Source organism: Pocillopora verrucosa, chromosome 14, assembly GCF_036669915.1.
Source record: "Pocillopora verrucosa isolate sample1 chromosome 14, ASM3666991v2, whole genome shotgun sequence".
Taxonomy (NCBI): domain Eukaryota; kingdom Metazoa; phylum Cnidaria; class Anthozoa; order Scleractinia; family Pocilloporidae; genus Pocillopora; species Pocillopora verrucosa.
Genome location: NC_089325.1, coordinates 8,321,813 through 8,342,183, shown reverse-complemented (window position 1 = coordinate 8,342,183; position 20,371 = coordinate 8,321,813). Strand labels below are relative to the sequence as shown.

General features: G+C 39.3%; 2 protein-coding genes and 1 pseudogene across 3 annotated transcripts in view; 1 reads left to right on the top strand and 2 right to left on the bottom strand.

The window, feature by feature from the left end:
* Nucleotides 1–540: 540 nt before the first annotated feature.
* Nucleotides 541–2,761, bottom strand: LOC131776506 (kelch-like protein 3; annotated as a pseudogene).
* Nucleotides 2,762–2,844: 83 nt separating this feature from the next.
* LOC131776512 (fibroblast growth factor receptor 2) lies at nt 2,845–17,491 on the top strand. 2 transcript variants are annotated; one of them, XM_066161470.1, is made up of 15 exons: nt 2,845–3,244; nt 5,033–5,311; nt 5,835–6,158; nt 7,246–7,584; nt 7,983–8,300; nt 8,836–9,132; nt 9,752–10,084; nt 10,933–11,202; nt 11,478–11,674; nt 12,167–12,458; nt 12,801–13,102; nt 13,676–13,869; nt 14,276–14,519; nt 14,823–14,941; nt 15,415–17,491. In XM_066161470.1, the coding sequence occupies exons 1-15, from the start codon at nt 3,157–3,159 to the stop codon at nt 15,689–15,691; spliced, it is 3,873 nt and encodes a 1,290-aa protein (XP_066017567.1). In that variant the 5' UTR covers nt 2,845–3,156; the 3' UTR covers nt 15,692–17,491. The 2 variants fall into 2 exon arrangements, with proteins under 2 accessions (XP_066017567.1, XP_066017566.1); XM_066161469.1 differs by having other exon boundaries at nt 11,475–11,674.
* LOC131776596 (fibroblast growth factor receptor 4-like) overlaps nt 17,488–20,371 on the bottom strand; it is a 13,126-nt gene continuing 10,242 nt past the window's right edge. The window contains exons 11-15 of the mRNA XM_059092813.2: nt 19,823–20,124; nt 19,319–19,512; nt 18,782–19,025; nt 18,288–18,463; nt 17,488–18,057 (exon numbers count right to left, since the gene is read on the bottom strand). Coding sequence (XP_058948796.2) covers nt 17,742–18,057; nt 18,288–18,463; nt 18,782–19,025; nt 19,319–19,512; nt 19,823–20,124 — 1,232 coding nt within the window. The 3' untranslated portion in view covers nt 17,488–17,741. The remainder of the gene's footprint in view (nt 18,058–18,287; nt 18,464–18,781; nt 19,026–19,318; nt 19,513–19,822; nt 20,125–20,371) is intronic.

Here is a 20,371-nt window from a genome sequence, read left to right as displayed (position 1 = left end):
TGGCTGCTACTGTAAAGGGGTTACGAAAACTCTACTCAAGGTTCATAACGCTTGATTGAAAAAGAAAATCTACTTTGTTAACTCATTGACAGTGTTGCTCTTCTCATGTCTCGCAAGTCATGTATTTCGTCGTCTAGAACAGTTGCGATTTAATTTGCCGGTGCACCTTGCTAGTTTACAGCTACGCGCAACAAAAGAAAGTTAAAAAAACTCTTAAGATGGAAGATTTGATCTTTTTTTCAAATATCATGTCCTTCATGCTGTCAGGGGCAGGTTTGTAAGTTCTAAGTGAAAGATGCTGTCATAACTGTCCATGCCATAATTTCAGCGGCACAGTTAGTTCCGTTTTTTGTGCATTTTTCATCTGTTTTGGTTTTTGGTGTTACTTTTCACTTACATGTTCGCATTTGCTTGTTATTTCTTCATCATTATCTGTAGTTTTCTCTTCACCTCTATAAGCACCCTCAATTACTGATAGTATTAATCAAAGCGATACTATGGTGAACTTGTAGATAGCACCGCAGAGTAGATATTTCGCCATCTTTATTAAGTTGCATGCTCTGCCCAAACTCCTCAGGCTGTGCAATTGCCACAAAATTTGCATATACAACACCCACTTTAGTCTCTCCACCTGTTCATGAATAAAAGCGGTGTGAAGCTCAAATCAGAGCAATTTTCTACTCTCATTTACTTAAGATAGTTTGGATGATACTAGGATAGACAGGTAGAGATTAAACATTGATCAAGATAGAGATTGTTCTCCTCATGGTAAGAGATATTCACAATCATCAAGCTTTCCCGTTATCAAATTGTCTAATTTGCTTCTCTCATTAACATATATTTCAACATAATTGACAAGTTATAAAAAAACATTGGTTTCATTTGTACGGTATGAGTTTGCCACTTTACTTAATACCCTTATGCAAGAAAGTGTGCATCGTAAGTCACCAGAAATGTGAATGTCTTTGCAGTCCTCCCAGTCATTCTTATCAATGTCATAGATTTTCAGACACTGTTTGTTCTCCTCTCTTCCCTGTTCATTATGAAAGCATCCTAACACATATATCTTTCCTTTGAAACTCACAGCACTTGCCCGGCCCCTTGGTGCTACCACACTCGAGATTCCAGTCCATGTGTTGGAAGATGAATTGTACATTTCACACGGGTCTCCAACCGTTGAGTTTGGTTGAAGTCCTCCAAATACAAACAATTTTTGTTTCATGGCTGCTCCACCAGCATTTTGTCTACCTGTTCGAATGGAAGGACACTTTTTCCAAGTGTTAGTTCTCTGATCAAATCTTTCAACAGTTTTAAGGTAGCCATCTCCACCAATAGCATACATGTATTGTTCATCAGCCAATGCACAGAGGTTTGATCTAGGGCTACTCAGTGGAGAAATCTCCTGCCAGATATTTGTTTCAGAATTGTACCTTTGAACAGTGTTCAGTTTAAAGCCATTCTCACTCTCCCCACCGATAACAAACAAGAAACCTTGGAATGTAACTACAGCAAATCCACGAAGCACTTTTAAAGGACCCTGGACAGGATCCCATCGGTTCAGTGTTGGGTTGTAACGCTGAGCAAGTTTTATAGGGGAAGGTCTTGCACCAAAAGAAACTCTTCCCCGACGATTTCTGTTGTCTTCACCAAGAAGATACCATTTTCCATGATAAGCACTAGTGAGAACATCAAAATTTTTTAGTTTCATTTCATCAGGAAGATCAAGTTGACGCCACTCATCCAGCAAAGGGAAGTAGCCTAACAGGTGTACTTGGCCGTGCCTGTTGTTATTCTCCAGTGCAAGTGCAGCAAAAATGGCGTCTTCATGAGTTTTCAGGCAATTTCTTGGTGACTGGGAGAAGAAACATTCTCCTGTTCCATTAAAAGCCATCTTCATGGCTTCTAACACTAAAGTCGAGCACTTCGAATTTTTGTTCACAAAAGGATGAGGTAACATGACTTTAAACAGATAGTCATGTGGCACATAAACACACCGAACGTGATGTAACAAGTTGTAAAAATGTCGTTGATTCCTTCCCTTATGTGCCTCGAACCATCTAAGAATTATCTCAAAGACCCGCTCTTCGCCATCCACGATTATTTCGTCACTAGAAATCCACTCTTCCACTTGTTCAACGCTCAAATTTAGAAACCCGTCGTATTTTGTGACCGTTTCAAAGTGGGCATGAATAAAATCCTTGGCTCCTTCCCTTAATTTTTCACACCGATACTTAATGGCTGAATAATAAGCAGCGACACAGTTCAAAGCACTAAGCTTTTTTAAATAAAAGTAGCCGAAAAATCTTTCAAGCTTGGAATCAAAAAATAGTCCCCTGCTGCCAGGAGCTCATAAGCGTTGTTTTCATTGACATCGACTTGCCCTGTGTAAACATACTCCAGTACTTCCTTCATACTTTTACTTGTCTGTTTCAATTTGATCACACCTTCTTTCTTCTCTTTCATGTCATTGTTCAAAGCGTTGTAAAAGAACGGACTTGCTGCACATAACACGATTCTGTGACACTTCAAACGAGCTTGATCATCACCTGAACCAACTTCAAGAATTACATCACAAAAATGTTCGTTTCTTCGCTGTAGATCGAGGCGTTTCATCATTTCCTCACAAAAACCTTGCTTTTCGGACACTGTGACAGGTTCTCCGAGAGAATTCATCTTAGCACTTGGCCACAAGGCTAAAATCTGGGTTAGTAGTTGGGATATTTCGTTTGAAACAGCTGGCCCTCAAGGAAGGCGATCATCAATCTCGAAGCATATAAACAGATTGCCGATAGTAATGATGGGAAGTGAAAACAATTCCCCAGTCCTTTCACGATTGGGCGCGGTTAAGGCTGATACAGAAAAAGTGGAGTATGTCATAAGTTCAATCAAAGTAAGAAGCAAAGCAGATGTGTGGATACTTGCGTCGATGATGTTTTTGTAAACCGAGAAATGGCTGGAAATATAAATTTTGAAAGCTCTTTGAGTGGAAAATTCATTGGGTATAAACAACTTGCCGACGTACCAATATAATAGCTGTGAGGTGACGTACAGCTGAATGAGACTTTGCTTCGAATGTCTTGACGAAGCACGTACGACCTTTAAAACTGTAAAACTGTCTGCGCTGTCTATCTAAACACGGCTCCTAACATTGCTTAAATGGGAATGACTTCAACCCGTGATATTCAAAGCATGTGTCCGTTTAGTGTGGTTGTGCTTGCCTTGTGCTTTTCGTTACTGCTAACAGGTGAGCTGACATGTTTATTTCAGTTGTGAAAAAGCCTTACCTTGAGGTAGATAGTTTTTGAAGCTTTAAAAATGAGATAGTTTGAAGCTAAGAATATGTTTTGATTGTTTGACAATCCCACCGTCATTATTATTCTTCGTTTTAAACCTTGCCTGATAAGAGATGATGGAAAGATGTCTGTAAAAACCCCATTCTTTTCCGACACAAAGTATCGCCTCCAAAAGTTAAGTATTACTTCCACCAATGTTTTCGTTTATCAAACAATTATATGCATAGTGAAGTATGGGGTTATACGGAAATCTTGCCATACTTAACATTTTGAATATCTCTACAATGGCCACTCTTAAAATCTTGTTCAGGAATTGGAGGAAATCATTCACATACTTATAAACAACACAACGCTAATGGCAAAGGCCACAACTTGTTTCAAGATGCTGTCGTAAGTGCATGGAATTTAAAAACCATTATTGATCATTAAGAATAAGACCACGCTAGATGACTGTGATGCATAATGATATACCTTTCCACCTCTTGTGAAATGATGTGAAATGTCAAAAAATTTTCCTGAGGCAAATGTCCAATGTTGAGTAACCTTTTAGCTTTTGAGTGGTACTGTGTTAAACTAAGGAAATAAAAGGTTCAAACTGACCACAAAACTTAAAATTTTCAAAATCAAGGTAATATGTTTTCAACTTGTTAAAGGAATGGGAAAATTAAAAAAAAATACAATGAAAATAGTTTCAACAGTATCCTTTAGCCCAGCTCTTTCCATTAACTTGTAAATTGAATAGTACATCACCTAAGGCAATGCTGGTGGGGCAGGTTGACATCTTGGGCTGGCTTCTTGTCAGACTTTATTGTGGATTTTACAGTTATGTTTTCTGTTGTGATTGGGTTCTGATTTGTGGCTGGTTCATTACTTTTCTGAGGTGAGGGAGAGCTCAGAGGTGAACTTCCTCTCTTGCAGTGGGCAGCAGGGTTTGTTGCACCTCCCAAAAATTAGTTTTTGTTGTGAAAAGAGCTTTGTTTATATCCTGATTTTTGTTCTTTGGGCTTTTTGGCTTGTGCAAATGAGGAATTTGTTTTGCTATTGTGAAAAGCTCCTTTCTTTGTGTTTCACCTTTGACAGCTTCAAGGGAAATCTAAATTCGATTTATTTTTTTCCAATTCAGGGCAAGATTTCCCTGTAATTCTAGGGGAGTTAGGGGAAGCAAAATATGAAGTAAAAGTGTTAGAGAAAACTTGAGTCTGAAATTTGGTGGCAAACAATTTAAACAAACTTTGAACTTAACACTTCCACATCTTGGAAATCTTTGGCAGGTCACTTGCAAAAGACTTTTTGAAAACTGCACTTCAGTGAAGGAGATATTGACAGAAAAATATTGTCTATACCATCATGTACGGAAATCATGCAGAAAGAATTTATTCAGATATAAATAAAAAAAAAACAAAACACAACTTAAATAGGCAAAAGCCATAGACAAGTGCAAACTTTGAATAAGATGTTGGCTTGAGATCATAGAATGTAGCAAACTTGTTTTTCTCTTGCTATTAATTCAGGAATACAGGGCATTTGCACAGGGCATTTGCACAGGGCATTTGCACAGGGCATTTGCACAAGGCATACAGTTTGTTGTGGTACTTGAAGTGACTGGGAATAATGCTAATCCTCCAGATGAGATTCCTTAACATGTTTTGAGTTTTTGGCTGCCCTTGATAATTTGCACCAAGTTTTGTAAATTAATTTTGTTTTTTCTTATGCACGTGTTTTTTCTTTTTTTTTAACAGGCTTGCCCATCAATGCCACAAGTTGTAGTTTTAAACCTGTAATCATTGAAATGATTGGTGCTACTGATCTGACAATTGATTGTAACACCACAGATCCAAATGCCAATGTAACATTGCTGTTGAACAATGTTAGATTACCTGTTGGGGGCAGAGTTACACTTCACAAGCAAGTCTTCACTATTCACAACATTTCAACTGGAGATCCAAGAACATACAAATGTGTAACCAGTAGTGGTTCAAGCATGACAGTTTTTTGCCAGACCGTAATCACTTATGAAGGTGTAACTCAAATTGAAATATGAATCACTCTTACTCCCATAATTCAATTAGAAATTACCTTCTCTTGAAAATTTCAAGGTGTACAAGTGTTTGAAGAATCTAACTGATATCTGGGAAGTATGAGTTTAAGCCCAATCAAAACATGAATTTTTTTTTTCACCCCTGAGTTCCTGCCTGTTTTAAATTTGAAGTTTCATTTTATAATACATTTTTTAGATGGTAATTATTTTTGTGAAGGGGAAGAGGTTATGAATGCTTTTCTACTCAATTTGTAAATAGTTATTATTCCAACAAGCTGTTCAAATAGTTTATGAAACATTTTTATTTTGAGCTTCATGAAAGGGTGTGTCAAGGATAAAGTACAGCCATTCCTGCCAGCTAAGTAGGTACTCTGGACCTGGACAAGGAACTAACCAACTTGTACCAACAAAGATGATAAATGTGTACCAAGACAATAAAGGGATATCTTGGATGGCAGTTAATGATTGAGTGTAATATGTTTAAATTAATTTTTTGTCTCTAGAGAAACCAGCATGCTGTCCAATAGTGACTCCTGAAGTAAAGGTTATGGAGGCTGGTACAAGCGCAAATTTCACTTGCAAAGCCAGTGTTGGTGTTAGTCTCCAGAAGTATTTTACCTTAAGGTGGTTTCGAGAAGAGAATGGAACTCATGTAGAAATTCGTCAAGGTGACACAATGCACAAGCAAACTGTTGTATCATATGGCCATTCTGTTCTTACAATTACAAATGCACAACTTACACCAGCAGAGGGTGTAACGTATCGGTGCCAGATAACCTACAGGGGTAGAGCAACTTCCTACCCTCTACGTTTGCTAGTAGTCAAAGGTGAGTTTTAATAGTAATCATGAGACACAACATAATTTCATATTCTGACATGTACATACCATAATTATTTGATTCAGCACCCTTCTTCCATTAAGGTCCACTCTCTAATAATCACTCCCTTCAAATTAGTTTTTGTTGATAAGTGCCCCTATTCTAATAAGCGCCCTATTGAGTTAGCACCTTCATTCCAAAAAGTGTCCTATACTAACAAGTGCCCCTAGTCCAACAATCACCCCTGTTCTGTTTCAGTCATAGCACTGCTAGTCTAAGAGTACATGACTATGCATTGAGATCAAGCATGGTCCATCCTCCTATTAAAGCCTCATGACAAAAAAGTGGTCTTCGTCTCAGTCTCTCAACTATTATGTTGCCATAAGTCCATAGTTCCTTTGAAGCAAAGATCCTGTCTTAAAATTTTGGGACAGTTGTGCAGCCAGTCATCCTTGCAAGGAAAGATTCAGGGACGACAAGTCCATTTTTCAGTCATTTTGGTCCTCAGTCAAATTAATTAATTATCATTGATTAAAAATGAAGTAATTCATAGATCAATTTACATATTAGACTTAATTCAATACTATAGCATATGTTTGCTAACAATATTAAGATCATAAAAAAGGTGATTATTTTTCCTGTTAATGAAAGATGCAGATTTTGTTGACAGGCATTGTTGTGTTTTAGGCCGACTTAGGCCAAGCCACCAGGCAAGGGTTAAAATGACTCTGAGAACAGCCTAAAACATATGTAAATTACATGCCTAAGAGCATAAACTGTCTTACTATTCATTATCACTTTTGAGGGTACCGAGCAAATAAAAACTGAAAAAAAAAGAGACAAGAAAATAACCTGCCCAATCATGTGAGTGTGCATGAAGCCTAAAACCTTTTTAACCCCAAATATGCCAGGATGCCCAACAATGTGACAATAAGTTTTATTGCATTTAGGGGTTTTCACTTTTTTCTCTGAGACAATTACAGTTGTATATTTGAAGTAAGACAGCCCCATTTGCTAATGGTGTAAATGTATCAGGAAATGGTAGCTCGGAAACTTTGAATGATAAGCCTTTTTTTCTCCTTTTATTTGCCAACAGATTTTGCACCCAATATAATTTTAAAGTCTTTTAAGGAATCAGGAACTGTTAAGGAGAAAGATAGGTTGTTAATGCGTTGTCGGGCACGCGGCTTCCCATTGTCTAACTTCACTTGGATTCATAATGGAGCAGAAATGTCAGTGTGTTTAAAAACTTCAAGTCAAGGTTGCACGGGGGAAAATTACAAAGTGCTGCAAGAAACCAATGAGGAGTGGCTTACCTCAATGAGCGAACTTATCATAGAGAGTACAAGTTTTCCAAGAGACAATGGGACTTACACCTGTGTAGCAAGGAACAGCAAGGGTTATGATGAAAAAAACATGGAAGTTTCCATTGAGAGTATGTGTTATAAAAATCATAAATAGTTTTTTTTATGGTCAAATGGATAATTGTTTCCTAAACCTTTCTGTTGATATAGCCTTTTGCTGTCAGCCCCCTAAGAATTCCTGTGCCATTGCAAATTGACTTATTTTGTTCAGAGCTCTAGCTTGTTTTGGGCTTGAGAAGCCAGGTTAAGTTACCTCTGTAGTAGCAGAGATTTGGCTCTTACTCTAACTTTTGACATACTGAGTCCATCATGAAAGCATACAAACTGCAAATGGAGGGGTTAATTTTCAGATGATTAGCTGTGCATAGGCCATTTAAAAAGTTCATTTTGGGAGCTGTGTGATTGTTATAATTCAGCATAATTACACTGTGTTAGATACCTAATCTAGATAATTTGTTATTTTCTTCAGCTGTACCCTCTTTGGATAAGTCAAAGTCATTCTGGACAAGTAGAGAAATCTACTGCAAGATCAGCCAATCCAATCCATTGCCAACTTTCAAATGGCAGCATCAAAATGGCCGGTGTTTAAACTCCAATCCAGAATGTTACCCAGACAACAACAGATGGGAAGACCTTCCTGCTCGCTTTGTCATTTCTCCACCTAGTGGTGTTGCCACTAAAAGAAGCACTGTTGGCATTCCACAAGACGCTCAGTCAGGATTTTTAAGATGTGTGGCAACTAACACAGGAGGAAGTGCTGAAAATATGATGCGATTCTTTGCTAGTGGTGAGTTATGAGTAATAATTATTACCGCAGAAGATGATGAAATGCCACTAAATTAGATGCATCATACTGAATCCATACTTCTTTCATAGTGTGGAATTATTGATAATAAAGAAATCTGCAAAATGATTACTTTTTGAGAGTAAAGGTTTTTTTGGATGAAAAGTGTTGAATTGGGTCTGGAGACAGTATGCAACAAATTTAACTTTTTTTTCACTTTTTCAGATTAAATGACTTCAAAATGTTACATTTTGTTACTGAAATTGATGTTAGGGAATTAAACTGAATGCTAAGTAATAACTTGGCTACATGTATTGCTGAATTTTGAGAGCTCTCATCACCCAAACTGATCACAATTACTCTTGTAGGTTGTTACATGCACTATAGTAGAATGGCTATTACTATGATGATAATTATGCTTGCAATAAGTTAGCCTACAATTTGAGGTTGAACTATATAAGAAAAGTATTGGATATTGCATAAAAATGTATGAATTAAATAACAAAAAATTTGTGTGAACTACATGTTCTCTCCATAGGTATGGATTCTGTCAGAATCACAACAGCAACAAAAGAGTATGATGAAGATGATACTTTAAGTATGAGATGTGTTAGGATTTGCAAAGGTAAAATGACAGGTTGGTACAAAGATGGTAGACAGCTGTTGGCAGCTACTGATCCAAGAATCAATGTAACATTTGGGACTGAGAGTGACTTGACATGGACAGATCTAGTGGTGGAAAAACTTACTGTCAATGATTCTGGAGTGTACATTTGTGCAGCTACTGACTGTCAAAGTAAACCTTTGAATGTGTCGAAGGATATCAAAGTCAACAGTAAGTAATCAGTTTGTCTGTGAGTACCATAAAACCAAACCTTCCCTGTTTACTCTGTTCCTGTGATAATACCATTGTGTTATGATGATGATATCATGGGAATATTTCATGTCTTATCCATATTATTTTGAGATAACACCCCCTAACTAATAAGTTTCTTACCAACTGTTTGGTGGGTATTGTGTTGACATGACATTGTCAGGAGAATTTTTATGCGTAAAATCATTCTCCAGAGATGAAGGGTTAAAACAGAAGAGGCTGTACAGGTGCAACAATTTTTGCTATCACAAACCCTTACGCTCCCAAGATCTCATTGGTAAATTTCTCCCTGCTGTCTGCTATACAATTCTTATGATGTCAGTTTGGAGAATTTGGTATTGAATCCACTAATAATGCCCTAATTGATTTTTTTATTCCCATCACTTCCCTTCTTGATATTGTATTGATATTGGAAGGAGTAATTATGTCTTGGTCACTCATGGGAATTCAAGTGTTAATAGCAACTTGCTCCAGCAGTGGAATCCTCCCTTAGAAACAGTACAGTTAATGGTTTTGCTCACCCATGTTGCAGATTTGTGTATTCCAGTTGCTTACACCATTTGCTTTGTTCTCTTTTCAGAGGTTTTTCCACCAAGTATACTCAACTTTGAAAATCAGACAGCTTATCATCAAATTAGCACTGAATTATTTTGTAATGTTTCTGCTCATCCGATGCCAAGTCAGGTACAGTGGTTTAGAGGCAGTCAGCCCCTTAGAAATCAAATTGAAGTCATGGACAGACTATTACCCTCGGCCTGCAAAACTCGTTCTCCTGGTTTCTATCGAGTAAATGGTGTTGTTGGGAAACTCATCATTTGTAAGCCTGCACACACTCTTCATACAGGGTTCTACACTTGTAAAGCGGCAAATAGGAAAGGGGAAAGTAACGCTACTGCCTTTCTTAATGTACTGGGTAAGTGAATGGAGAGCCCAATGAGCAATGGAGTCAGATATTGTTGTTATTTCGTGACTCGCTCGCAATGGGAGAAGTTAGAAAACCAGTAACAAATTTTTTTCGTAGTTAGTGTGAAATTTCAGTAAATATTCAGTTGTGCCGCTGACATTTTATACTTGACAAGTCATTACTAAAAATCTATCTTTGAACTGATCAGTTGAATATTGAAAAGTATTCTGAGTGAAAGAGGAAAGGGATGGGTGGAGAAGGGAGGGGAGAGCAGGGATGGGATTAGAAGGGACGGAAGGAGAAGGGAGGGGACAGTACGAGAAGGGAGGGGAGAGAAGGGATGGGATTGGAAGGGACGGAAGGAGAAGGGAGGGGACAGTATGAGAAGGGAGGGGAGAGAAGGGATGGGATTGGAAGGGACGGAAGGAGAAGGGAGGGGACAGTATGAGAAGGGAGGGGAGAGAAGGGGAGCAAAGAGAACTGAAAGGAGAAGGGATCGAAAGGGAGGAAAGTGAAGTGAAGGGGCCGGGTGGAGAAGGGAGGGGAGAGCAGGGAAGGGATGGAAGGATAGGGGAGGGGACAGGACAGGAGGAGAAGGGGGGTAGAGAAGGGGAGCAGGAGCTGAAAGGAGAAGGGATCGAAAGGGAAGAGAGGAAAGGGAAGGGGTTGGGTGGAGAAGGGAGGGGAGAGCAGGGAAAGGAGCGAAAGGGACGAGAGAAGAAGGGGTGGAGCTGGAAGGGGAAGGGAGGGAAGGGAGGTTTAAAGAAGGAAAGGACTTCAAGAGATCACAGGGCTTCTGAACTGCTTTACTCGTCAAGAGTTAATGCCATTTATGCGTGAAACATTTTTAATTTCAGAGAACCCTGTGATTATACGTCCAGCCAATGGAAGTCGTTCGGTCGAACTAGGGGAGCCATGGAATAGTACGTGCGTAGTCACTGGCAACCCTGTGCCAAAAGTAGAATGGAAAAGAATGGATGGAAATGGAAATTTAGTATTCACTCAAAAACAGTACAACAACGAGGAGGTGGTGTTATTGTTGGAGTCTGTCAGTAAACAGGATCTCGGAATGTACTTGTGTGTAGCCGTTAATTCAAAAGGAATTGCAGTTGCATTCGTCGAATTGGGTAGGTTGACGAAGTTAGCCAAGTTTCACGTTAATTATTACAAATTCGAAATCACAGAAAACTCGCGTGAGCGTGAGCTTGTAACAGGTTCAGGCACGAGTAGTGATTTATAAAAACTGAGAGTTAAAATCGTCAAAACTTAATCATCAAAATTACTTTCTAGCTCCATGACTGCGAAAACGGTTGGACTTAAGATCGCTGCTACGGTCCCTCCAAATGATAATCTCCCTTTAACAAACATGATGAATATGTTTCACTTCCTTTCCTCTTAGCAGAGGCAGACAACCCCCAACCGAGCACAGCTCCAGAAGGATCAAGCAGAGAGATGCTCATCGCTCTCAGTGTTGTTGGAGTGCTTCTCTTTGTCCTTTTTATTGTCATCTTAGTCTGTTGTGTATTTTTTCGCCGCCAGCGTCAGAAGATTAAAGAATATCACAGTCAGTTTTTCCCTGTGACTTTTGAACCTGCTATGGTACGGTACTGTTGTTTTATTCAATTGTTTGTTTGTTTGTTCGTTTGTTTGTTTTTGCGTATTCCTAAGTTATGGAAATCTTGAAAATGCACGTTATACAGGATCGTGAACGCGTGCAATCTGTTCTTTTCCCTAGACAGGTGTGCTAGTTTAATATTATTTGTAGAAATTGCCAAATTCAACTGGATGGTCACGGGAAACAGGTGCAACGGGTTGCAATCTTGGGGGTGGGGGGCAAGGTATAAACACAAACCGGCACATTAGGTGCCATGAACCATGGCGTGAAAAGACGTTCAAACCGTACTGAGCGCAGGAACTATGCGATTGGGTGGACTGGAACTTAGTACAAGGGACCGTTCTGCCGCTGCAGTGCGAGAAATTGATCAACTGGTAGAAAGAAACTGATAGCAACCACGGAATAACTTGCTACTGTTACGAAATTTCCTTGAAAGGTTTTTAATTCTTGTTCACTTGTTGGTAAATTGTTTTCAGATTGATCCCGCCCGTACTCTTCAGGATCAGTGTGAGAATCTTTCATACGATCCAGATTGGGAGTTTCCGGAGGAAAGGCTCACTCTCGGGAAGGTGCTGGGATCAGGGGCCTTCGGTGAGGTCATTAAAGCAGAGGCCATTGGAATTGCGGACTTTCATCCCCGCGACAAAAGTTCAGAGAAAGTAAAACGTCGGTCCAAAATACTACGTCGCATTAGTAGCAGCAGGGTGTATCAGGATTCTAGCGGAATTCCTTACGTGAAGACAACTGTTGCAGTCAAGACGCTGAAGAGTAAATATCATTTGCCATGATTCAAATAAGCCTCTTGCATAGCCTTGTCACATGAGCATGTCGATCATCGCATAATGGTCGAGGTACAGATTAGATTCTGAGATGGAAAGGGTGTGATAAAAGTATCCGTCCAATTTCGACGCAACTGGCATTTTAGTATGAGATCTTTTGACGGTTAGAAAATGGTAGCAGATTTGTTCGTTGAAGGTTTAATTTTGCCATCCAGCAGCTGATAACTTTTGAAGCGAGATAACCAATAAATCCTCACCGAAATACCTTTAAAAGTATTTGATAGGGTTGTTTGTGGCCAATTTTGACTTGGTGCCTCTGTCTGTATTGTAGGTAACGCCAAGAAAGAGGACTTCGCTGACCTCGCCTCTGAGCTGAAGATTCTTATACATGTCGGAGAGCACATGAATATTGTTAACCTATTAGGGGCTTGTACAAAAGGCGATCGCTTGTTCATCATCATGGAATATGCACCACATGGAAACTTGTTAATGTTCTTACGAAACAAGCGAGAAATTTACGAGCCCACCTGGATAACTACAACGAATAACCCAGAAAATGAACTAACGATCAAGAATTTGGTAGTTTTTGCTTACCAGATAGCACGTGGAATGGAATTTTTAACTTCAAAACAGGTATGGATACATTTGGTTTTGAATCGATTTTTTTCTTAGATTGTAGCATTTGGTGCGTTTGTTTTGTGCCAGGGGTTCTTTATTAAGAAATTTTAAATATCCACATCACTAGTAAACAAAGTTATGCTATAACTGATAAAGGGAGAGATCGAGAGATATCGACTTTTTCGTTAGGATCGAGTCCTGTGGAGTGGAGAACGACCTAGGGAGAAGGGAAAAACTCGATAGGATATTCAATGTGCGTAATATTTTCTTGAAAAGTGATTGCTGAATTGTTTAGCTGATTCGCTTTTTGAAGGCCCTCAGTTTGTGCAAATCACTGTAAGTCATTGGCAGGTGAAGAGAGAAAGAAACGAGCAATTCGGAAAAACAAAAAAAAAAAACCAGACAACTAATGAGGAAGTGGAGTTTTAAAGGGGACATACAAAAGAGTCACAATCTGACATCTTGATATCTTAAGTCTTTTCTTTCTGCTTTTTGGTTTGTAAAAATTTTATTGTAGTTACTCAAAAAACCAAGAAGTTGTGGAACGTTATCTTCCTTTTTTTCGTTTAATTGTGGATGTATTTTTAGTGTATTCACAGAGACTTAGCAGCAAGGAATGTTCTCGTCGGAGAAGATTACGTCATGAAAGTCGCTGACTTTGGTTTAGCTCGAAATATTTACAAAAGCGATATGTACGTGAAACAAACTCAAGGAGTTCTGCCCATCAAGTGGATGGCGATAGAATCATTGTTCGACAGAGTTTACACTGAAAAAAGTGATGTGTAAGTTCTCGTAGATTTTCTTTTATCCTAAGACTTTTCTGAGTGTTCTGCTGAGATGTTGGCCAAACGAACTGTTATCGATTATCGGAATGAAAAATAGGAAGTAAGTTTAGCAAAGTTGTAAGGAAGCCCATCTCGCACCAATTTGTTTCAGGTTCGTCGTCGTTTTTGTAAGTTGAGTGGCTTCTGACTCAAGGATCAATCTCTTGTTTCTTTCGATATTCTGCCGCCCATACAAGGCATCACTTGACGTGTAAACTGCAGTTCTCTTTAAGACAGTCTCCTTTCGATTTTAGAATATTATGAAAGTTCATTTTCGTCCAGGTGAAAATGGTGCTTGTATATTTGATGTGAAACCTCTACGTACAGTCGCATAATTGCTAATTCTTTTCTTTGATCCTTGCAGATGGTCATTTGGTATTTGCCTGTGGGAGATCTTCACGCTCGGAGGAACACCTTACCCCACCCAATCTGCGGAAGAAGTTATGGACATGCTCAGTGACGGTGAGCGGATGGAGCAGCCGCACAACTGTCCTTTGGACATGTACGTTATTATGAGGGACTGTTGGGAACAAAATCCTGATCAGCGGCCTACATTCTTACAGCTCAGTGAACGAATCGGAAGGATACTAGAGTTACACACTTCAAAGGTGAAGCCGTTAGTCTTTGTCTAAATCTGTATGTTGAGTTGGCTTTTAAGTTAGAGACGTTTTCACTATCCGCCGACACTCTTCGGAGAGGTTTTGATAAGCTGGGTACGTCAAAAGAATTGTCAATCACTCGCCTTGATTTTTAACAAACCAGACACTAAGCTACCTCGAGCAACATCAACCACTGAGCTTGACACAAAGGATTTCCATTATTTTTGGCCCAATAGGTAGGATTACGAGAATGTCCTGTAATTAAGGTTTCCTCTATTGTATTCCTTTGAAAATGTTCCTTTTCCTCCACAGCAAACTAACTCGGCATACGTAAGTATCACAGGAGACAACCGACCTGCCAATGATTATTACGTCACACCCTATAACACAGAATCCAACTTTCCGCAAACAAGTTTAGCTGGCTTAAACAGGTTAGCTTTCAATCCGATTGGTATTTTATATTTTCCTACAAATGTACTCCAAGTGCAAAGTTGTTAAGTTAAAATTATGATGAGGCTTGATTCATTAGGGATATGTCGTGGCATTTGATGAGATCCTCCCTCTATGCTGCCCAGCTGGGACCCACTACCCCTAGGAAATAGAATGCAATTTGTAAGACCTTGATGTTATTTCAAGGGCTCTGATATAATATGTTGGAAATGGAACATACCTTGGATTTTCACAAAAATCGCGCTCGTGACTAATTATGACAGTGATAATTAATGCATAGACGAAAAGTGAGTAACGCAAACCCTGATGGTGATAACACTGACTTGCCGTTTTTCTTGAAGAAAGAAAACGTTACCTAGGAAGGTTTACGCCACAAGAAACCCTTAAACTTTGTCTCGACCAAGAAACACATAAAGCCAAGTACTTTTAATCTAAATGCGGTATCTTATTTTAGACAAACGAGTGACGATGTTAAGTCCAGTCCCTCTCTCCCGTTGTCTCGAGACATGGATACCGAGCAGGAACTGGATCAAGACGAAAGATATAGAATGGTGGATCTAGGGGCCGATGGAAGCCTGTCAGGGAACGAGAGCGGAATAAGTTTGGAGGAGGGCAACGACGAAGCTTCTGCAGTAGCAGAATTAAGGCCTCTTCGTGTTTCTGCTATACCTACCACAAAAGTAACCGCTAAAGCAAAACTTAAGTCAAATTCTAAAGAAACTGAAATATAACAAGAAGCAAAGCTGTTCCAAATTCATAGGCGCTTGCCCAACCTCTAAACTACAGCAACCTTATCGGTGGATCTCCCCATTTTAGGTGTAAAACATGTTTCCGTAGTTAAGTGAAACGAATGCGATGTATTTTTTACATGGTAAACACCTTCCAGCTGATAGGTTTGTTTCGTCGCATCGCTTTACAGTGTTTTTCTCTCTAACGTATTGTTATTTTAAAGTGTAGTTACTTTTTTGAGTGTCAGGGTATTTAGCAGCGAGATTAAATTTCGCCTTTTAACAGTGAGGAATGCTTTTGGGAATATTTACAAAATGCATGGTATGATCTCGACACAAGAGGGATGGAGGGAAAATTTGCCATCGCTTCATCGCTTTTTAGGGTTCGGGTAGCCATTGTATTGGGTCTCTTGTTCAGATTTTAGACCAAGAAGTAATTTTCACCATTCTGTATAGTAATCGTACAAGTTTAATTTTTCTTAACGTTGAACATAAATACATCAGAAGTACGCTTTTTAAAAAAAAATTACGAATACAGACGTTTTTTTTTCAATTTACGCGGATGTACTGCGTATAACAACCTTAAGCTAATTGAAGCATTTTTGAAAGAAGTAAAAAGCGTATGTCAAATGGTGGTAAATTTTTATGACCTCGTTTTGGCGCTCGCCAGAGCCTCTTGCTAGCTTTTGTCACTGTGCCTGATTGAAATAGCGTTTCCAGACCTTCCTTTACGCCGTTCGCAGAGCACGTTCCCGAAACTCTAAAAAAGAAACCTGAACGTTTCTCTTTTCTAAGTGTGACGATTCTATATGCAAACGACGCTCATTATAGGGCCGCAGTCGAGTACTTCCCGTAAAGCCAGGGACTGAGTTGATTTTCCCTGAAAGTGCTGTGGAGATGAGGAAATTTGATCGGGGACAAACCTGCTTCCATTAAAACACTCCTTACAGGGATTTGAATTGAAAGCCTTTTTATTATCAGATATTTAATTAGTTGCTTGCGCCTAAATATACCTATACAATGAAAATGTTACTAATCTCATTTGATATACATTTCTAGTGAGGACGTTGTTTAAAAGTGCCATCTACGTATTTTTTAAACATTCTGTTAGAAAATCGCTCAAGTTTAACATTTCAGATTTGGTCTGAATGCGACATGTTTATACAGCGGAATTCAAAAGTTAATTTCGAATAAATAACTTGACATGATATGAGCCAAACGTAGCTTTGTTGCATTTATGAATGAAACTAAGAAAAACTGAACAACATTTCGCTGACCACACGCGCGACTACTATCAACTGCTAATGATAAACGGATCGTAACTTTACACAGAGAAATGAAAGCAAGCAATTTCACACTTTGTTTCGATGGATATCGTTACTTCACTTTGCATTTTATAATGGTCACATGTCACTGAAACTTTATATCAGAATAGCTCATTTCCTTTCTAAAATTAGTTTTGTAAAATCTTTCACCATTACGAGGTTCACTTAGAGAATACTTAGAAAGCAGAAAAGTAACAAAAATTCAATTCTAAGATTGAATCTACATTATTTCTTCAAAAATATACCCATTCATTTAAAGATATACAGAGCGTAATTAGTGTACATTAATTCCTTGAGTAAGATTAACAGTAGTCATATGAGTTTCACAAGACTCGTCTCAAATATAGGAACTCTAAGAGAAAGTTATCTCAGAAAAGAGCTTAACAAACGAGTGATAAACCAGTCATTTCTAGCTCCAAAGGAGAGCAAATGACACCCTCTTAGTAAAAGAACAAAAATAAATAGTGTAAGCAGTAAATCGAATCGTTACCGAGTTTTGTTACATCATCTGTCACGTTGGGCGACAGGCTTAACTTAAAAGATGAACTGGGTGGAGCTTACTTTCCCTTTCGATGTAGCATGTGTATCTTTGGCAATGGCTGTTTAAATAGTGTCTATACACAAAGGTCGAATGATCCTTAACTGTGCGGTTATTTCGTACAGCTGCAACTCACTTATTGTTCTGAATTTCGACAACTTCAAAATTTGAAGGAGTGGAATTGAAATTCTCAAAGTGCTGTTTCGATCTTGCGTCTATTTCCTTTCTGCAAAACGTCAGTTTCTGGGATCTTTTCCACAGGGGAAAGGAAGGGGGTATCCCCTCGTATGTCGTCAATGTAATCACCATCGTCCAATCCATCCACGTCAATACCGCTCTCTCCTGCTGCACTGTTCGTCCTCCCACCTCTCATTGGCCGGGACTCATCTTCGTCGCTCAAAGCTTCTTCATACGAGGGAGGGATGGAAGGGAGGGGTGCGTTTTTGATTTCGTCGTCGCTCATCACGTCCAGACCTGGTGGTAAAGCAGGTAACGGAGAATCGTACCTGAAGATGAACAGAAAGATTCCATGGTTAAAAAAGGTTAATATATTCTCTCCCAAACACGGTGACCCCAGTTTTCCCACGAAAAGTGTTTAAACATGGGGAGTAGAGGGTTGGGAGAATTTGGCGTCTGATTTGACTAACGTGGAAAGAAGGATGAGCGACAGAAAGCAAAGGTCATCCGACGAATACTGTCGATAAATTCGTAGTCTTGGTGATTTTTCTTAACTTACTCCATTCCAGCTCCTTCCGGGGTCGTATTCGGCGGAAGCTCGCCTGTCGGAGAGCTTATTGGTGACTTTACATATCGCTTGGAATCTCGCAGACCTGAATCACACGGCTGCAGATAATACCCCTGACTTTCAACACCCTCATCATCGTCCAACTCAAGCGCAAGGTAAGGGTTCTCCTGAGGGAGGAAGGACAGAATAATCACGACTACATTCGAAAGAAGAATATTTACGGCTATTAAACGTTCAGTTATGGAGCAACCATTTGAAAATGTTCTTTATGAGGAAGGCCCCTGCATAACTGGGTGAAAGACTGCTAAAAATAGCTTGTCTCTAGTTGTCCGTCTGACGAGACGAGAGAAAAATCGAAACAAAATCAGGCTTGGGGTGTGGCAAAGACATCGTGAAGAATTGAGATCCTGGCTAACTTTTTTCAAAAACAGTCGCCAGTAAAAGATACATGTCATAAAATAAAAATATGTCATAGCAGTCTATACCGTTGTCATGTGCCTTTCCAAGATTTTTCCCAGTCGCTCGTTCAAGGTAGCGAAGTGTGGCCTTTGTTCAGGGTCGTGAAGCCAGCAGTCCCTCATGACGGTGTACACTTCCAGTGGACACTTGGCTGGATTATCCATCCGCTTCCCTTCACTTAGGTAATCAAGAAGCTGTTCCGTGGGGAGACCGGGGTATGGGGTACCTCCAAGGGTAAATGTTTCCCACATCAGAATACCAAAAGACCACCTGGAGATTAGACAAATTAGTTAAAATTAACATTTAGACATATTCTTTATACGAGACAGTCGCGGACGATCAAAATGAAATTACTTTTCATTCCCCAAAATAACTTCTCGGAGCTCTTGATAGGGGGTGTGCAGTCCAGTTGTATAAATTCGAAGGTTATTTCACGCTAAATCTCCCATATCAGTATCACAAATCTAAACTGTTTTCAATTGGTGGGATTATTGCAGCAACGGAACGTCAACAATATAATTACGTACATAAAAGCGTACATCTTTGAGAGCAGCAAAACTTACACGTCCGTTTTCTCAGTGTAAACTCTGTCGAACAGAGACTCCGGAGCCATCCACTTTACTGGCAGTAATCCTTGCGTCTTCTTCACATAAAGATCATCTTTGTAAATGTCTCTAGCAAGACCAAAGTCTGCAATCTTCATTACATAGTCTTCACCCACCAAGATGTTCCTTGCGGCCAAGTCGCGGTGCACACACTGGAGAGGGATTTATTACTGATGTCAGTATAGTCTTAACACTGCAAATTTGACTTCTCTCATTGTGGTATTTCTATGATGCTCAAAGTTCAAATCAAGAGGAGTTTCCTAGCATGGAAATAACGCTTAAAGGAGGAGCTCCTGGTTGCCAGGCAAGTTCCAAAAACAATTCAATCAGCTCATAGACTTTTCCAATTAATTCTTGGAATACAGAATGTCCGCGCTGCAAACTAAGGCAAAACAATTTAGCGTGGCAGATCACAAATGAAGTGAAAAAAAAAAAAAAAAAAAAAAAAAAAAAAAAACTTGCCTTCCTTGAAGCCAAGAATGCCATTCCTCTGCTGACCTGATAACTGATCATTACGAGATCGACAAGTGTAAATTCTTTATTCGGGTCATTGGTGGTCTTCGTCCAGTCTGGCTCATAAATATCCCTTTTACCTCGAAGGAAAGACAGTAAGCTGCCGTTGGGAGCGAATTCCATAATCACCATGAGTCGCTTTCCACGTGTACAAGCTCCAAGAAGATTCACTATGTTTTTGTGTTGTCCAAGATGGATAAGGATCTTGAGTTCTGAGGCTAAATCTTTGTATTCTGATTCACTTGCACCCTCTGGGAAAAAAAAAAAAAGATAGAACACTGATTAAAATGCATACAAAAATATTGACGATGATGATGACAACAGCAATGACGACAACGACAAGTATGTTACAGAAATTCCAAAATTTCACGAAAACAATCTCTAATTAACTCTCTAGAAGAACGAGGTTCGTCGCATGAAAAAAAAGAAAAAGGAAAAAAAAATCAGTGAAGGCATTAGGATATTAAGCTTAACTCTTTACAATTGAAATTAATATTC